An 18,155-nucleotide genomic window follows, 5' to 3' on the forward strand; every position below is an offset into this window, starting at 1 on the left:
TGCAGGTCTCGGAGGTAGCAGCAAGGGAAACTCCCATTGGGAGAAACTGAGAACTGCAGATGCTGGAGAGTTGGAGTCGAAAAGTGTGGCGCTGGAAAAGTACAGCAGGTCAGGTAGCATCCGAGCAGCAGGAGAGTCGATGATGTGGACGGAAGCCTTCCTCAGGAATTTGGAGGGGGAACAGTGCTGAGAGATAAATTGGGGGGGTGGATTGGGAACGTAGCTGGGAAGGCAATAGGTGGATGCAGTTGGGGGTTAATTGCGATAGGTCAATGGAGAGGGTGGAGTGAATAGGTGGGAAGGAAGACAAACAAATAGAACAGGTGAAGAGGGCAGTGCTAAGTTAGAGGGTTAGATCTGGGCTGAGGTGGGGGGAGGGGGAGATTTGCAAACTAGTGAAGCTGATGTTGATGCCGTGTGGTTGAAAGGGCCAAAAGTTGAAAATGAAGCATTCTTCCTCCAGTTGGACCTGCTTCAGCAGGTGTGGAGGCTCGTACAGTTACAACATTTAAAAGGCATCTGGATGGGTATATGAATAGGAAAAAGATTTAAAGGGACATGGTCCAAATGCTGGCAAATGGGACTAGATTAATTTAGGATATCTGGTTGGCATGGAAATGTTGGACCAAAAAGGTTGTTTCTGTGTGCTGTGCATCTTTATAACTCTAATGATTCTATGACTCAATGACTCATTTGCAGAGCCTTGGGCATCACCATGAAACAGGTTATTTCTGACCAGCAACAAAAGATGTGCAAGATTCTGTCAGTGTTACCAGATACACTATACAACTGGAGAGAGATTGGAGATGTCTAAACTACCAGGCATATGTTATCCCTGGCCTTTCTGCTGATGTGCACCTCCAAGAGTGACCACTTAATGAAGCATCAGAAATGAATGCATGCTTGCCCTCATCAATGGCTTACACTTTCTGCCTGCTAACTTTAGTAAAACGGAGGAAAGCCTTGATCAAATAGCACCTCACAGAAATACAGCAAAATATCTGGCTCTTGGACAAGTGGGCCATGAGATGGAAGCTGGAGAAAAGACAGTTGGCAGAGCTCACTCTGCTCAAAGCACTCCCCATTTTACTCAGCAGTGGGTCCCAGAATTGCATTTGCCAGTGGCTATGAATTAAGGAGGGCGAGAGCGGGATCACAGCCCTTGCTAAGATGGTCACTCATCTCCAAGGCCTGTTGGCCAATCAGAGAACCAGAGGCTCATCAACTTCAGCAGCACTGCTGCAAGCAATGGTCATTGCTGAGGATGAGTTACAAGGAGAATGCATCTTAAAGACTAACGTGTTCCCAAAGAAAAGGAGATGGGATTGGGGCCCAAAGTTTTATTGGGGAATGGAGGCACAAGCAAAATTATTGCTGCAGAGGCAGCCACTATGGACAGAAGATTCCCTCCTTAGGCTTATGAAGGAGGGCTTTTCCAGAGCATATTGGAGGCCACCAACATTTACTGGATATGCTCCCCATGTAACTCCAGACTCCTAAAAGCAGGCAGCTAACAACAGAACTAGGAAAATCCCTCAAATTGGTCAGCTAAATGGTTCACTTGGGTCTCACACAGGAGGCCAACTAGCATCCTGCCCACCCTGGCAAAAGACCTGATGACGGGAAGATATTTAGCAGTCCCTTGATGGTTGGTTCCTCCAATTCCTTCCATTTTCCTGCCTCCCGGTCCACATCAAAGGACCTGGAAATTTCCGACAGGATATCAGCCACGATCATCCAAGCAGTCAAATGAAGGGAATGAGCAACTTGACTCGAGCTCTGTTGAATTCACATATAATTATCCTAGCAAACCATCAAGCTACTCTCTCATTGGAAAGACACAACTGGTGGTGGTTTAACTCAAAGGTCACCATGCTGCAGGCTAGGAGAGAGGTTGAGAAGGAGAATTCTTCATTGGGCCCTGAGTGGGTGTGGGAAGATGAATCCATGCTGTTGCTATCACAAACCAATCATCCTGCCACCTGAGTTAACTGACACTTCCTCCATATAAATATATAACAAAATAAACAGAAAAAAATCGGCAGTCAGTTGGGTATTTAACACTGTGATAAATAGTTAATTTGAGCTAAATGTCAATGAATCGTAAGATTTATTTCAAAGTCCTATAATCCTGTGCTCTCCATTGTTTTCTGCCACTTGTCAAGTGACCTTTAGCCTTCATGAAAATTATTTGACTCGAGTAGAAGATAAACAATAAGTGTCGATTACAGGAGTGGACTGTGACTGCGGAAAACACCACACTGCATTGTGCAGAGTTCTGGAGGATGACTGGCACACTGGATTCAAGATGAATATACGAGATGGCTGTACTCCCTCAGACTGGCTTGTGTTCCTGAATGACAATGCCCTGAGGATCCTGGAAGCTAAGTGAACCTCTGCCACATCAGGCTCCTGCTCATCTTTCCCCATGAAAGGCACGGAGTGGTCATTATGTTTATCGTCTTGAAGCTCCAGTCTGCTCTGATGCACAATGTTGTACACAACCATCATTCAAGATATCCTTTCCAGTTCATAATGAAATAGCCCAAGATTCAGCCACATGAATCACACCTTCAGCCTCTTGATCATTGAATCAATGACTACTCTCTGTCATAAGCTTTCAATGTCGACGTTCCTGAGCATCAATTCAAGGGCTATTCACAAATGTCAGCTTCTGCATCATTACCAAGCATGGCCCTTGTTTCTGCGTGGAGATGTGAAGATCTGTGCAAGACTTAACCAGTGTAGAATGAAAACATCATGACAGCTTCTTGGATGTCTTGCAAAGCATGGTGCCTCAGTGGTGAGCACTGCTGCCTCATAGCACTAGGGACGCAGGTTTGATTCCTGCTTCGGGCGACTGTCTGTGTGGAGTTTGCACATTTTCCCAGCGTCTGTGTGGGTTTCCTTGGGCGCTCCAAAGCTGGGCAGGTCAGGTGGATTGGCCAAGCTTTATTGCCCATAGTGTTCAGGGATGTCTAGGTTAGGTGCATTAGTCAGGAGAAATGTAGAGTAATAGGGTGGAGGAATGGATCTGAGTGAAATACTCTTCAGAGGGTCGGTGTGGACTTTTTAGGCCAAAGGGCCTGTTTCCATAATTTAGGGATTCTAATTCTAATGATCTTATGGTGCCAAACATTGGCATTGTGGATAAAAATTGAAATAAGTGTGGATGCTGCAAATCTGAAACTAAAACAGAAGTTGCTAGAAAAGTTCGGCAGGTCTGGCAGCATCTGTGAAGAGAAAACACAGTTAACGTTTTGGGTCCCGTGGCCCTTCCTCAGAACATATTGTCAAATTAATTTCATTTGATGAATACTCCTGGCTGTTCAGCATCGCCCAAATAATTATTTCAATTCATTCACTAGGTGTGGGCCTTGTTGGATGGGAGCATTTATTGTCAAGAGAGTTTTGCTGGAAAAGCACAGCAGGTCAGGCAGCATCTGAGAAGTAGGAGAATCAACGTTTTGGGCCGGATCCCTTCATCAGGAACTCCAGTCCGGCCACTGGGCTCGGGCCCAAAACGTAGATTCTCCTGCTCTTCGGATGCTGCCTGACCTGCTGTGCTTTTCCAGCACCACACAGTCTACTCTGATCTCCAGCATCTGCAGACCTCACTTTCTCCTAGAAGCATTTATTGTCCTTCCCTAGTTGCCTTTGAAAAAGTGGTGGTGAGCTGCTTCCGCAAACCAGTTTTGTTGAACCTTTATTTTTGTTTTTGAAGCTATGTGTTTTATGAACCTATAAACACAACCTACCAGCACAGACACACTGCTATCCCTTTCAAGTTCTTTTGTTAACTTTCGAAAAGTTAACTCTAGTTTTTCTCCACAGGTGCTGCCAAACCTGCTGAGCTTTTCCAGCAACTTCTGTTTATGTTTCGGATATACAGCATCCACAGTTCTTTCGGTTTTTATTATCTTGTTCCCAGTGAGCTCACTTCTAGGATGTCAAAGATTTTAGTTGGCTTATGCTAGCCTGAATTTCAAAACTGTCTCGTCAGTAAATGGGATATTATGTTCACCATTTGTTGGATCAATTCAACTACTGACTACACTGGTATTAACAAATATGACCATCAAGGTAAAAACAATGACTGCAGATGCTGGAAACCAGATTCTGGATTAGTGGTGCTGGAAGAACACAGCAGCTCAGGCAGCATCCGAGGAGCAGTAAAATCGACGTTTCGGGCAAAACCCTTCATCTGGAATAAAGGCAGAGAGCCTGAAGCGTGGAGAGAAAAGCTAGAGGAGGGTGGGGGTGGGGAGAAAGTAGCATAGAGTACAATAGTTGAGTGGGGGAGGGGATGAAGGTGATAGGTCGGGGGCGGGGGAGACTGGACGCCTCCTAACAGAGCGCTTTAGGGAACATCTCCGAGACACCCACACCAATCAACCACACTGCCCTGTGGCCCAACATTTCAACTCCCCCTCCCACTCTGCCGAGGACATGGAGGTCCTGGGCCTCCTTCACCACCGCACCTGGAGGAAGAATGCCTCATCTTCTGCCTCGGAACACTTCAACCCCAGGGCATCAATGTGGACTTCAACAGTTTCCTCATTTCCCCTTCCCCCACCTCACCCTAGATCCAAACTTCCAGCTCAGCACTGTCCCCATGACTTGTCCTACCTGCCTATCTTCTTTTCCACCTATCCACTCCACCCTCCCCCACTCACCTATTGTACTCTATGCTACTTTCTCCCCACCCCCACCCTCCTCTAGCTTTTCTCTCCACGCTTCAGGCTCTCTGCCTTTATTCTAGATGAAGGGCTTTTGCCTGAAAATTTGATTTTACTGCTCCTCAGATGCTGCCTGAACTGCTGTGCTCTTCCAGCACCACTAATCCAAAATATGACCATCACCCCACCCTTTCCCCTTAAGACGAATCCAACACATGTAGCTTTAAATATCAAGTACAGCCATTCTCAACAGAAGTCTAGAATTCAGCTTTTCTCTCCTTGTTTGGATTAAGGCCGAAATGCTTTTTACAACCAAGCTGGTGAGTGAGCGTGAGTGAGTAAATAGGGAAGGTGGAGATGATGGTTAAGAGGTAATGTCACTAGACTCTTAATCCGTTGCTCAGACTAATATCCTGGAGATAAAGGGTTCATGTCATACCACACTAGCTGATGGAACTTAAATTCAATTCATTAATAAATCTGGAATAAAAGTCAAGTCTCAACGATGGTGGTACTACCAACGACCATCAATGGTTATAAAATCCAATCTTGTTCACTAACGTCCTTCAGGGAAGGAAATCTGGAGTCCTTGTCTGGCCTGCACAGGATTCTACACCAATGGTGTTGTGGTTGACACTTAACTGCCCTCTAGAACTGTTGAGTAAGCCAGTCAGTTCAAGAGGATTAGAGATGGACAACAAATACTAGCCTTGCCAGCAATGCCCACATCCCATGTAAAAATTGTTAAAGATACCACTTACAGCATGGTCCACAATAGCTTATAGTACTTTCCTGATATGGTGGTAATTGGCCAAATTGACTCATTCTGCTTTTTGTGCCTATGAAGTTCCTGGATAATTTTCCACCTCGACAGGTACATGACGATGTTGTAGTTGGAAATAAGAACAGTTTAACTTGAGGCCAACACTGACCTCAAAACCCTGATTCAAGGCAGTAGGAAAAAGTTTCAAATCCCCAAAATACCCTCAAAGCTACTGTAATTTCTTAAAAACTTTCTGTGAAAGTATCCTGGACCATCCACTTTCATAGGGCTGAAGCAGAGCAACAAATGAGTGATGCTAAACGTGTTTGCTGTAACAATAAGTATTATGTCAAGAATGAACACTTGTATTTAATTCAATGTCCTTAAGTTGTAAAACTTTTCATTCCTTCAACATGGGCATGATCTGTACTACCCAGGAAACATGTCTTCATGAAGCATAAATATGACTGATGTCTTTAAAAAAAATAAAAATGGATAACCATAGTCTTGAGGGTTAAGACTAGTTTTCAGGAATAATACCCATCATCTCAAGTCACAATTTATACCCTTATTCCAGAATGTGCAGACAATATCTTCAGTGCAATACCAGCTAATGTTTATATTCTCAAGTAAGAATTATAGAACTTAGGTCACATTTTACAGTAATAGTCACCACAGTTCAACTCTGTATACAAAACAAAATCCACCTCAACATCAATAAAGAACATTCCTTAGATGCATCTATCATGCAGATGTCTCTCCAATAGCCAGTGTTCAAATTCACTATTATGCCATTATGTCAAAAGAAACTAAAAGCATCGTGAAGATTTTTACCAGAATCAACAATGGAAGCTAACACATGACTACGTGCTCAACCCCATGCCAGATTCTGTTATCCTTGACTGACTTCAGGAGTTGCAGCTATTTAGTTTATTCTTTATCTCAAAAAGTTCAGGAATCTTTCTGTCAAAGCAGGCATTAGTCATAGCTCTGAGTCTGATGATGAGCATTTCTTTGCCAAGGAATCTTTTTTGACATATCCGAACCTTTTGTTCTCCAGTCAGTTTTTTTTATTGGTGGAGACTGCACTGAGAACAGTTCTAAAGAAAGGTCATTCGACGCAAAGTATTAATTCAGTTTCCTCTTCACATATGCTGCCAGATCTGCTGAGTTTCTCCAGCAAATTCTGATTTTATTTGTTTCACATACATCTCATGTTTTATTCTTCAAAATGTTTTAAATATTTATGGTCCAAACATTCTATGAAAGATTGCAATCCGAAATTAAATTATTTTATGCTACTATCAATGTACCCTCTAAACTGTACAGATACTTGACCATGCAACCAAGCTACAATCCAGAACGGAGTGTTTAATGCAACAAACTAGAACACAAAGAAAAATTAAAAGAAAAATCAAACATTAAGTCAAAATCAAATGTGTCAATCTCACCAACCAAATTTTACATACCTCTTGTAAATTAGACTGAAATTTTGGGGCTTCATTGCAGATCTTCTTGGAGTTGTTCTCCATCCCAGATTCTGACTCAGTATAGACTTCTAGAAATGGCTCTGCAGGACATTTTGACATGGGGAAATGATCGATTGATGTTTTATTCGGGTTAATGCAGCCAGGCAGGTGTTGATCCAAATTCGCCTGATATTTCAACATGCCTCTGGAAGACAAGTGATCAGTTTGTTCAAAAGAGTACCTTGCATTTTATCTATTTCTTTCAGAATCTTCTAAATTCCTACTAGTGCCTTCTCACTTTAACCCTCACTTATTTTTAAAAAGCCATATTTTGTAACTCAGGATTCCAGATTCTATACCAATACAACTAAATTCCAAAAGAGAAACTCAAACCACTTCTGAACAGCTTTCCAAAAAAGCACAAGTCTATGCCATTGTTGTTAATAAAAAAAAAGTCATTTTTAATATGAGAAAAATGCTTGCATTATGAAGTTTAAAGCTATTGTGCCTTTCTCCTTATTATCAGTCACTGTCACTTCAGCAGATGTCATATGCAAGTGATAATTATACTAAATTAAAGCTCTTCTACCACTGATATTATCCACAAAAGACATTGGTAGTTTTTAATCTTTGCAATTGCTCCACTTTGACGTAGAAGTGCCAGATGTACCATGCAAGATCTATACTTCACCCTCAAAAAGGAAATGTTACATATATAGCCAACAGACAGACATGCCTGCTTTAATCAAATATATCAATGTTTCTCATGAAGCACTGTCCAGACATTCTCCATTAAGGAAGTATAGGAATATAAATTCCCAGTAAGACATTTACTATCACATTAAAAAAAACTATTACAGATTCTTCCAAACAAACTCCATAGTGTTTCTATAGAGGAGTCAAAGTGGTGGCTGTAATTGCTCCAGGAAACTGGAGATTAAAAGTTCAAAGAAAACAAAAATAACCCATTTATGTTTACTTAGGAAGGGTATAGCTTGTTCCCCCATAAGGCTTTCTTGGCTCCCACAGTAATGATTCAACATAAATCCATATCACTGAGTACTGAGGGAATAATTTCTTTCAGATAACTATTCTTTTAAAATCCTATTAAGAGTTTTATTTTTCCAACAAAGAAATGAAAGAATATTTTATGTCCTTTACTTTTCTTCAAGATTACTCCAGAGATGTAAAGTATTTAATATTTTTTACAACCTTTATCCTCTGATACATTGACTATTATCTATGTGTGCAAATTCATAATAAGTTGACTTTCTCCAATTTGTTGCCTTTTCCATTTTACGGTTTTTGGCCAGTGTTGAACAGCACAGAACAAAACAAAAGAACTGCAGATGCTGGAAATCAAACAAAAAACAGTAATTGCTGAAAATTCAAAATCTGGCTGCATCGATGATGAGAAAGCAGAGTTAACATTTCAGGTCCAGTGACTGTTCTTCATAGAATCAGAGTCATTCAGCATGGAAACAGACCCTTCAGTTCAACCAGTCCTATGACAAATATAATGCCAAACTAGACTAGTCCCATCTGCCTGATCCGGGTCCATATCCCTCCAAACCCTTCCTATTCATGTATTTAACCAAATGGCATTGAAATGTTGTAATTGGACACACATTCACCATTTTCTCAGGAAGTTCATTCCACATGCAAACCACCCTCTGTGTAAAATATTTGCCCCTGAGGTCTTTTTAAAATGCCTCTCCTCATCTTAACAATGTGTCCCCTAATCTTGCAATCTCCCACCTTAGGGAAAAGATAACTAACTTTGTCTATGGTTCTCATCATTCTATACATTTCTATCAGGTCTCCCCTCAACCTCCTATACTCCAGTGAAAAAAGTCCCAGCTTTTCTATATAACTTAAATACTGGCTGGTCAACCTCAAAGTAACAATGGCTGTAGAAGACCTGGCTTTGGGCTGTACCATTATGGCATGGGTAGGAGCAACCTGGACTGGATAATTCACAAACAACAGCTTGGATCTGGCAGAATAGCACAAAAGGACCAAAAATGTTGGTGTACCTAACAAAGGACTAGAAAGTCCTGCTCAAAGAAACCAGTGCCACCCAACTGGGGCTTTCAGCAAACCCAGCAACATGGTGGAGGGTAAGCTGCTGGGCTGATGTAAAGCTACTCTGGTAAGTCGAATTATGACAACAACAGTCTAAGCATCTGTGGCAGCAAGTTAAGCAATGACATTGAATTACACATCAGACTTTAAGATGCTGCATCATAGTCGAGTCCAAAGGTGTAGTAAATGGGTTGTCCACCAATTCTACACCAGAAAAGATTAGCTCAATGTTCTGTGCAAATCCAATTGGATCGGGGGGGGGGGGGGGGGGCGCAGAAGAGGTCAGAATTGGTGCAGCATTTTTCCATGCTCACTAACAATGACAACAGACTGATGGAGACCTGCATATGTCTCAAATATATTTGCATATCTGTCAGCTTTATCTTGTAAACCATATCCTTAAAGTTTTCATATGAACCCTGCAGTAAAACTGATGTGGTAGCTCACTTCTAGTGAGCAAATTATAGTTAGAAGATCAGTCCTGTCCATTGGCCCACCGGAGGCAAATGCTGTGTCAAAGGACACATTGTTGGTATTTCAGTCAATGAAAGGTCTGAGAGCAAGTAAGTGCGTCATTATCATTACTGCCTACATCTGCTTCCACCTCTTCCTCATTTCACTGCTGCACTGTTTTTCAAATCTGTTCATGAAATGCAGGTATCACCAGTAAGGCCAGTAACTATTGCTCATCAATAACTTCCCGAGAAAAGATGGTGGTGAACTGCCTTCTTCAACAGCTGCTGTACTTCAGGGTTTGGGGACAGAAAGGAAGGAGCTCCAGAATTTTCACCCAATGATAATAAAGGGATAGTCGTATAGTTGCACATCGTGATGGTGTGTGGTTTGGAGAGGAACTTGCAACTGGTGGTGCTGTAATGCATCTGCTGTCCTTCTCAAGTGGTAGAGGTTACAGTTTTGGAAATTGTTGACAAAGTCTGAGTGAGTCACGTTGCACTGCTGTGCAGTGTATCTAGTAGACGATACACACCGTTGCCACTGTGCATCAGTGGTGGAGAGAGTGATTGAATGTTAAAGATGATGAATGTGGTGCCAATCAACAGGCTGCTTTGTCTTGGATGGTATCAAGCCTGACTGTTGGTGCAACTACACTCATCTAGGCAAGTGGGAGTGACTCGTGCCTTGCAGATATGGTCAGGCATTGAGTAACCAGGAAGTGAGTTACTTGCCACAGTATTCATAGCTTCTGAAATGCTCTGTTAGCCACAACAGTAACATGCTGAACGAGGTCAGTTTCTGGTCAATAGCAACCCCTAGAATGTTGATAGTGGGGGATTCAGTGGATGATAATGCCATTGAATTTTCAGCAGTGATGGTTAGATTAGCTCCAACAAAATTGCCCGTAGTGTTAGATGTAGGGGTAAATGTGGGGGAATGGGTATGATGGGTGCGCTTCGGCGGGTCGGTGTGGACTTGTTGGGCCGAAGGGCCTGGTTCCACACTAAGTAATCTAATCTAATCTAAAAAGAGAATCATTGCCTGGCACTTGTAATTTGCACGTGTTACTTGCCATTCATCAGTTCAAACCTTGACATTATCTAGGTCTTCCTGAATAGAAATGATACGAAGAAAAGGCAGGAGAATGGCACTAAGTTAAGATGTGGATTTGCAAATCTGATAAAGACAATGGGTGGAATGGCCTCCTTCTACACCAGAATACTAAAATTGGTTCTGTGTTATGGACATGGACTGCTTCAGGGATCTAAAGATATTGAGAATGATACTGAACATTGCACAGCCAACAATGAACATCCCAATTTCCAATCTTATGCTGGAAGGAAGGTCACTGATGGTGCCTTGATCAGGAGCGTGGGACTGAAGTGCAACCAAAAGCAGGGGAGGTTTTTAAGAAAATCAAAAAAGGAAAGAGTGCAAACGCCCACACCCAATATACACATGGTCCACGGACTCCACAGCGCCACAGAATAAGCAGTTGGGCTGGGAGTCCGTGAACCACCGCAATCCGCGGCCGCAGGGGACTGCTGCGTGCAGCACCCTCCACCCCAGATCCCCGAGAGAAAGGGGGAGGAGGAAAAACGGGGGACTCCCACGGAGACAGCCCTCCACTGGGGATCCCCACCAGCCATTGCGAAGTGGGCACACAAAGGCGTGTCCGGATGGTGGATGAGGGAGAAGAGGTGGACGGTGTGCAGCAGCAGTCGATACAGGGCCCGCCTTTTTAACCACCTGAAAGGGAACAAAATTAAAATTCCGGTGGCAGCTCAGGTTGTGGGGCACAGGCTCCTGCGGGAAGTATGGGACCTTGGGGCCAATGTGAAATTCCGTCCGGGCCGGGGTGAGCGCGGACGGGATCCCACTGCACACCTGAGCGTCCTCCAACTGGTGCACTACGTCGGGTCCGAGCACCACCGTTTTAAGGCGTCGGATGGCGGTGGCCACGTACCGGACGTCTACCGCTGCCCTGCGGCAGTGTCCAGCCCAGGCACCCGGCACCCAGCACATCCCCGACCCTGGTCGCCCTCGCCGCCACGGCCCTCCCCTCCGACAGCCACTCGAACCCGCGAGTATGGAGGTGCGGATTTCTGAGCAACAGCTCCCTGACGACAGCCGCTACTCCAGCCGGAGGGTAGGCGCAGCGCGATTTGACCATGTTCCAGACAGTGATCAGGTCCTAGTAAAAGACAGGCAGCATCTTGAGGGTGACCTCCAAACCGTCACGGTCGACGAACAAGAGCTGCGAGTCGTAGTTGAGGTTACGCACCTGGCGGAAAAAAACATCGCCAGGGCGCACCACCTAGGAGGAGGCTCGACGTAAAGGTATCGCCGCAAGGTCTGAAGGCGGAACGTTGCGACCTGGGTGCAGACGCACACCAGTGACTGACCGCCTTCCTCAATAGGGAGACTCAGAACCTGCGCGGCGACCCAGTGCATCTTTTTGTCCCAGAAGAAGTCGACCAACGTTCTCTGGATGTCAGCGACAAAGCCAGGAGGAGGGACCAAAGTGACCAGCCGGTACCACAGCATGGCGGCCACCATGGCGGTTTATGACCAGCACTCGACTCCTGTAAGATAGCACTCGGAGCAGTCCTGTCCAGCGGCCTAGGCGAGCTGAGACTTTGGCCTCCTGCCAGTTGGCCGGCCAGGATTCCTCAGCCGGGCTGTGGTAGACCCCCAGGTAGAGGAGATGGGTGGTACTCCAGCTGAACCCCCGAAACTCCTCCGACAGAGAGTCCACCCGCCACGGACCGACCAGTAGTCCAGAACATTTGGCCCAGTTGATCTTGGCGGAACACGCTGTCGAGTACACAGCCTGGCACTCACGCATCCTCCCCAGGTCAGCCGGGTCAGTGAATGTGAGGAGCACATCATCTGCGTAGGCCGAGAGGACCACCCCCTTGCCCGCGCCACACAGAACCAGCCCCGACAACCTCCTCCGCAAGAGGTGCAGGAAAGGCTCCACGCACAGGGAATACAGCTGGCCGGACAGGGGGCAGCCTCGACGCACTCCTCTCCCGAAGCGAAGGGGCACCATTAACTTTAACCAGACACTCTGTGGCAGCATACAAAAGTCAGATCCAGGCGACGAACTGAGTCCAGAACCCAAATGCCAGCAGTGTCCCGAGCAGGTACTCGTGATCGACCCGGTCGAACGCCTTCTCCTGGTCGAGAGATAGGAAGGCGCTCAGCAGACCAGCCCGTCGACAGAAATGGATCAGGTCCCGGACCAGGTGGACGTTGTCGTGTATCCTCTGGCCCAGGACGGTGTAGGACTGGTCCAGGTGAATCAAGTGGGCCAGCATGGAAGCCAGGTGAGAAGACAACACCCTGGCGAAGATTTTGTAGTCCATGCTGAGGAGGGAGACCGGACGGCAGTTCTTCAAAGAACGAAGGCCCCCCTTCTTTGGCAGCAGGACGATGACCGCCCTGCACCAAGGAAGGGGCAGCTCTCCAGCATTTAGACACTCCCCCAGGACCTGTGTGTAGTCGCTCCCCAGGACGTCTCAGAACACCCAGAAGAACTCCACAGTCAGCCTGTCCAGCCCCGGGGACTTGTCCCTCGAGAGCCGGTCGAGGGCGCCGGTCAACTCCTCAAAAGGTGACAGGAGCGTCCAGCCTTCCAGCGTCCTCCGGCAGGTCCTCCCACAGAACTCTGCGAGCATCCTCGCTGGACGGATCCAGAGAGAACAGAGCCATGTAATAGTTTCAGAACGAGGGCCCTGATACCCTCCGGATCCAAGACGAGGGACCCGTTGTCGGCCAGCAGCACAAGCTGCTGCTGACGGGTGCCACGCCTTTTTTCCAAGCGAGAAGAAGGGGGAGCCGCGGTCCAGGTCCTGGAGGAGCTGGATCCGCGATCTCACGTACGCGCCCCGAGCCCCAACGAGCTGCAGGTCCCCGAGCGCGGCCTTCGTCTCTTCGTACGCCCCGCGCAGGGCCGGGTCCGCGTCGGGCTGACCGAGGCGTGACTCCAGGTCGAGCATCTCCCTCTCCAACTCCCCGACCCTGGATTTCCGCCTCTTCGTCGATCCCCTCGCGTACTCCTGACAGAAGACGCGGACGTGAGCCTTGCCCACGTCCCACCATAGCCTCAGGGAGGGGAAGCTTCCCCGCTTCCTTCTCCAGCCGGCCCAGAAATGACAAAACGAGTCCCGGAACCGCTCGTCTTCCAGCAGCAGGTTGTTAAAGTGCCAATACGCGGAGCCGAGCCTGGCGCCGAACGGAAGGAGTTCCGCCCACACCAGGCGATGGTCCGTGCACGACACCTGCCGCGTGGAGGCCCTCGGAAAACAGGAGGCGTACGCCCGCGAAACGTACAGGCGGTTGATTCTGGACGCTCCGACCCCAGGCCTCACGAAGGTGAAGGCGATGGAGTCGGGATGGAGATTCCGCCAAACGTCTACCAGGTCGAAGGACTTGACCAAGTCCCCCAACCTCCTCCCCGACGCCCAACCCGTGCGGGCACCGCCGTGGTCCCTGCCCCTGAGGACGACGCACTGGTTCTCGTCAATGGAAGCGAGATGAGCGGACACTTCTTCAAAGAAGCTCACTTGCCTCGGCCCGGCCAGGGGAGCGTAGACGTTCACCAAGTGAAGCACTGCGCTCCCCAGCCGAACTGTCAGGTGAAGCAAACGGCCTGGCACAGGCTCCCTGACCCCCAAGATCTCCAGCTGAAAATGTGGGGCCAAGATAGCCACCTCGCCGGATCTGCAGGTGAGGTGACTCATGTCGACCCCCCCCCACCCCCGCCATTCCAGGAGCCAGGTGGCTTCGTCTGCTGGGGTAGTGTGGGTATCTTGCAGGAAGCACACCCCATACCTCCCATCCCGAGGGGGGTCTGGAATCTGCGCTGTGACTCCCTGCTGCCGTTGATGTTGAGGCTGGCTATAGTTGTCTCCATGTCAGAAGCGTTGTGCAACCACCACCAGCACAGTTAAAAACCTATATATACACACATTTACTGGGAGGACGAGGGAGGGGCACAGATGTCCCTCGCCCTCACCAGGAGTGCCCCAGGAAGTTTCTGACTCGCTTTCGCTCGTTCACATCGTGCCCAGGTGCCTGGCGAGCAGCGTGGGCCGACCGGTAAACTCTTTCGAATGAGCTCCAGTTGGGCTCTATTCCGGTGACTCCCAAGTTTCCTCGACAAATTCCCGGAGTTCCTCGAGGGGAATGAGGGGGAGATTGGTGGGGGGCACTTGGGACTCAAAAATGTCGCTGCAGACAGCGTCCATGTCGTCCCCGGTGTCTGCCACCGATCCCGAACCCTCCTCCGGGAGGATGGGGGCTGGTCCGGCGCCGCCAACTGGCCTCAAACCCCCGCGACCCCACCCCCAGGGTCACCGGCAGTACCTTCCTTGGCGCACCCCTTCCTGGAACGCCCAGAGCTCAGGTCGTCAGGTGGCAGAGGCTCGGGACCCCGCTCCTCTCCTGGCACCAGGACACCCGGCTCCTCGGGAAAAAGGTCCTCCCCCAGGGCCAGGGCCCCCGGAAAAACACAGTCTGGGAGGGAGAAGCGAGGATAACACCTTCCTCCCCTCCACCGCTCAACGACCCAGCAGAGGGTCCTCCGTTGTCGCCCGCACTATGGCCCGTGTGGTTATTAAAGTCCTCCCCAGGGGCCGGAGGAGTTGAGGCAGCAGGAGGCCCTGCTGTCGCCCCTGGGGGTTTGGGTAGGTTGGGCCGCGGTGCGGGACAGTCAAGAGACACTGTTGGCTTATCCCCTGGAGAGGGGCAGCACCGCCAGCACCTCTTCCCCAGAGAGACAGGGGGGAATTAATGGGCCTTTACCTCCCCGCCACCTTGGTGGTCATGGGGGCTGGAGGTTCTCCCCCCCCCCCCAGCCTTTCCCGGAATACTATTAGCTGGGGGGAGGCAGGGGCATGGCCAAGGTGGGGAGGCCCAGTCATGTCACTTCCTGCCCTGCCCCTGGTTTATCAGGTGATGGTAGGCGGAGCAGGGGCCCAGTTCCCTCTCTGGGGCCCAGAGACACAGTTGCTGAAGGAGGTGAGGCAGCAGTGGTTCCTCGCAGGTTAGTGCCAGGGCTCGGGCTCAGGGGCCCCCGGGCCAGGTGTTGTAGCGCCAGAAGCAGGCGTTAAAGCCCCAGAGGTTTCTGTAACGGGGCGGGGGTTGAGTGTGGGGTCAGTGGGTGCAGCAGGGCCAGGATCATGTACGGGTTTGGGGGTCAGGGTTCCCGCGCCAGGGCAATGCTGGCACAGCCGTGGGGACATTGTCATGCCAGGGCGGAGCAGGTCATGGGCTAGTTGTAGGGGAAGGTGAAAGGGTGGTCTCCCCGTAGGCGGGCCTGGCGCGTTGCATCTTCCTGAGTGCCTTCCAGCTGGACGCTCACCCCCCTCCCTGCCAGAAGCTGAGGTATTGGAAGCATCTAGCTTAGCCCCCGCTGCCAGGGCTTGTGGTGTTGACGTCAGGGGAGGGGTTGTGGCAGCACCACCCTCAGTCATTAGTGTGGGTTGGGCAGCCTTCTGGGTGGGGCAGTTTTTTCTAATGTGCCCCACCTCGCAGCACAGGTGGCCATCCACCGTCCAGAAGACACGGTAAGCCGCGCCCTCATGGAGGAGGGTAAAGAGCCCTCTGTGACCTCCTCCCGGGCCAGGCAAATAAACACCTGCCATCGGAAGGAGTATACGTGCCAGAGGGCAGGGTCCTTAAGACCGAGCAGGAGCGGTTGGACACCCAACCGGATCTCCCCCAAGGTGTTGGGGTGGGGAAGAAGGAGCTCACTGGCAATGAAGGGCGGGATATTGGAGATCACAACCCTCTGGACCATAACCTCCAAAGGGTCGACGGGCAGATGTGTCCCGCCCACAGTGAGCCCCCTCTCCACAACCAGGTGGACCACCTGCTCGGTCTTCAGGAAAAAGACAGCCTTCCCATACATCCTGGCTGCAGCGACGATGGCCAGTGGGCCGACCACACTAGTCATGACTTTGCTGCAGGCCTCGATGGTCATGTTGGGGTGAGGATAGGCCTTGACCCCCAAGCGCTTAGTCAGGTGCCTGAAGGGGGTCGGGGTTGCAGTAGCCACCCCTAAGGCAGCGGCTACCCCGGCGTTGGTGCAGCTGGGCCATGCAATTTTGGGACTCGCCATACTATGCTGTTGAATGGTAGTAGGCCCAGGGAACCAGCTGTGTTGTTAAGTCCAGGTGAGGCCTCAGGCAGTGGCAGCGGCAGCAGGCCTCAGGTCACAGCAGTGGTGGAGGTCCTGGGGAGAGGCCCAAGATGAGTCCCAGGCAGCGGTGGTGGAGGCAGCCATCAGGCAAGTCCCAGGCAGCACTAGAGGGAGTCCCAGGTAGGCCTAGGCCCCTGGTCACAGCGGTGGGGGCAGGCCTCAGGTCGCAGCAGTGGAGGTCTTGGGAGGGTCCCAAAGCAAGTCCCAGGTAGGTCTCTTGTCGCAGCAGTGGTGGAGGTTGTGGAATGGGGCCCAAGGCAAGTCCCAGGCAGTGATAGTGGAGGCAGGCCCTTGGTTGCAGCGGTTGGGGCAGACCTGTTGGGGAGGGTCCCCAAGGCAAGTCCCAGGCAGCAGTGGTGGAGGTCCTGGGAGGGGCCAAGGCGAGTCCCAGGCAGCAGTAGTGAGGCAGGCCCCAAGCAGTAGGAGGTCCGGGTGGGGTCCCAGAGACCAGCAGTGGGAGTAGGCCCCGGCCCCAGGTCAGCAGCAACACTCCTGGGGGACACACATCTCTCTGAGTGACAGCATAGCTGACAGCCCTGTTTTTATCTGTTATCCAAGGCTCCCTCATTGGGACTATTAAGTTGGTCCAATCTTTGAGGTCCACCTGGTTGATCTCATTACAAGCACTACAATTACCAACAGTTTTAACTAACCACAATTCTCATCGACGTACAACGTATGGTAATTGTTATAGACTTCGAATCAACATAGCATTGGTTCATTAAATAAAATAAAATGTTTGAAAAAAATTTTACTTCAACATACTTACCCAGTCACATGAAGCAAAAGTAAAATGTAGAATACTATGAAGAGGTTATGTGTATACCAAAAGACATCAAAATTGGAAAACCTGCAAAGCAAAAAAAGACAACAGCCCACATTAACAATACAAATATAAAAAAGTTAACTTTTAATAGTTACTTCATTCATTCTCAATTGTTAATCAAGCTAATGTTGTCAATGATCATTCTTACCTTAAAGAATATGATGAAGATGTACACATTAAGAACAGCACCAGTACCATGAAAAATCCAGTTACTCCTGGAACTAAATAGCAAATTATTAACAATAGAATTACTTCAGATTAGCAGTTGCTGAAATCATAAAACTAAACAGCTTCACAAAACAGAGATAACAATATGTGGCAAATCAATAGGAGCCCATTTATAGGAATATTGATAAGAGGACCATAAAGCTCATCAAACCTCCCTCAGAGAGCCTAGCAAGTAGCACAATCAAAAAAGCGAAAGTTAAAACTGCTAAGTCTCAAAACAATGATCTCAAGACCTGGACTTTTTTTTTTAAAACCTTCTTTTAATTATTGGCAAAGCATAACTTCTCATGTAAATGGAACCTTTCATACACTTTGTAACAATAGTAGTAAACCAGATATCTGGCATGATTTACTCCCACCCAGTTTAACCTCAAGACAAACCATTACAGACTTCACAAAGGATAATTCCATAAATCATTCAGTGCCAACAGCCAGGTAA

At 48.7% G+C, this 18,155-nt stretch overlaps 1 protein-coding gene across 5 annotated transcripts in view; it reads right to left on the bottom strand.

Moving 5' to 3' along the window:
• nox4 (NADPH oxidase 4) overlaps nt 1-18,155 on the bottom strand; it is a 158,466-nt gene that overhangs the window by 79,308 nt on the left and 61,003 nt on the right. For all 5 annotated transcript variants that reach the window (XM_072577769.1, XM_072577770.1, XM_072577768.1 and 2 more), the window contains 3 exons: nt 17,637-17,709; nt 17,432-17,512; nt 6,912-7,116 (listed from right to left, as the gene is read on the bottom strand). In XM_072577769.1, the coding sequence (XP_072433870.1) occupies nt 6,912-7,116; nt 17,432-17,512; nt 17,637-17,709 (359 nt within the window). The remainder of the gene's footprint in view (nt 1-6,911; nt 7,117-17,431; nt 17,513-17,636; nt 17,710-18,155) is intronic.

This window comes from Chiloscyllium punctatum, chromosome 9 (genome assembly GCF_047496795.1).
Source record: "Chiloscyllium punctatum isolate Juve2018m chromosome 9, sChiPun1.3, whole genome shotgun sequence".
NCBI lineage: Eukaryota > Metazoa > Chordata > Chondrichthyes > Orectolobiformes > Hemiscylliidae > Chiloscyllium > Chiloscyllium punctatum.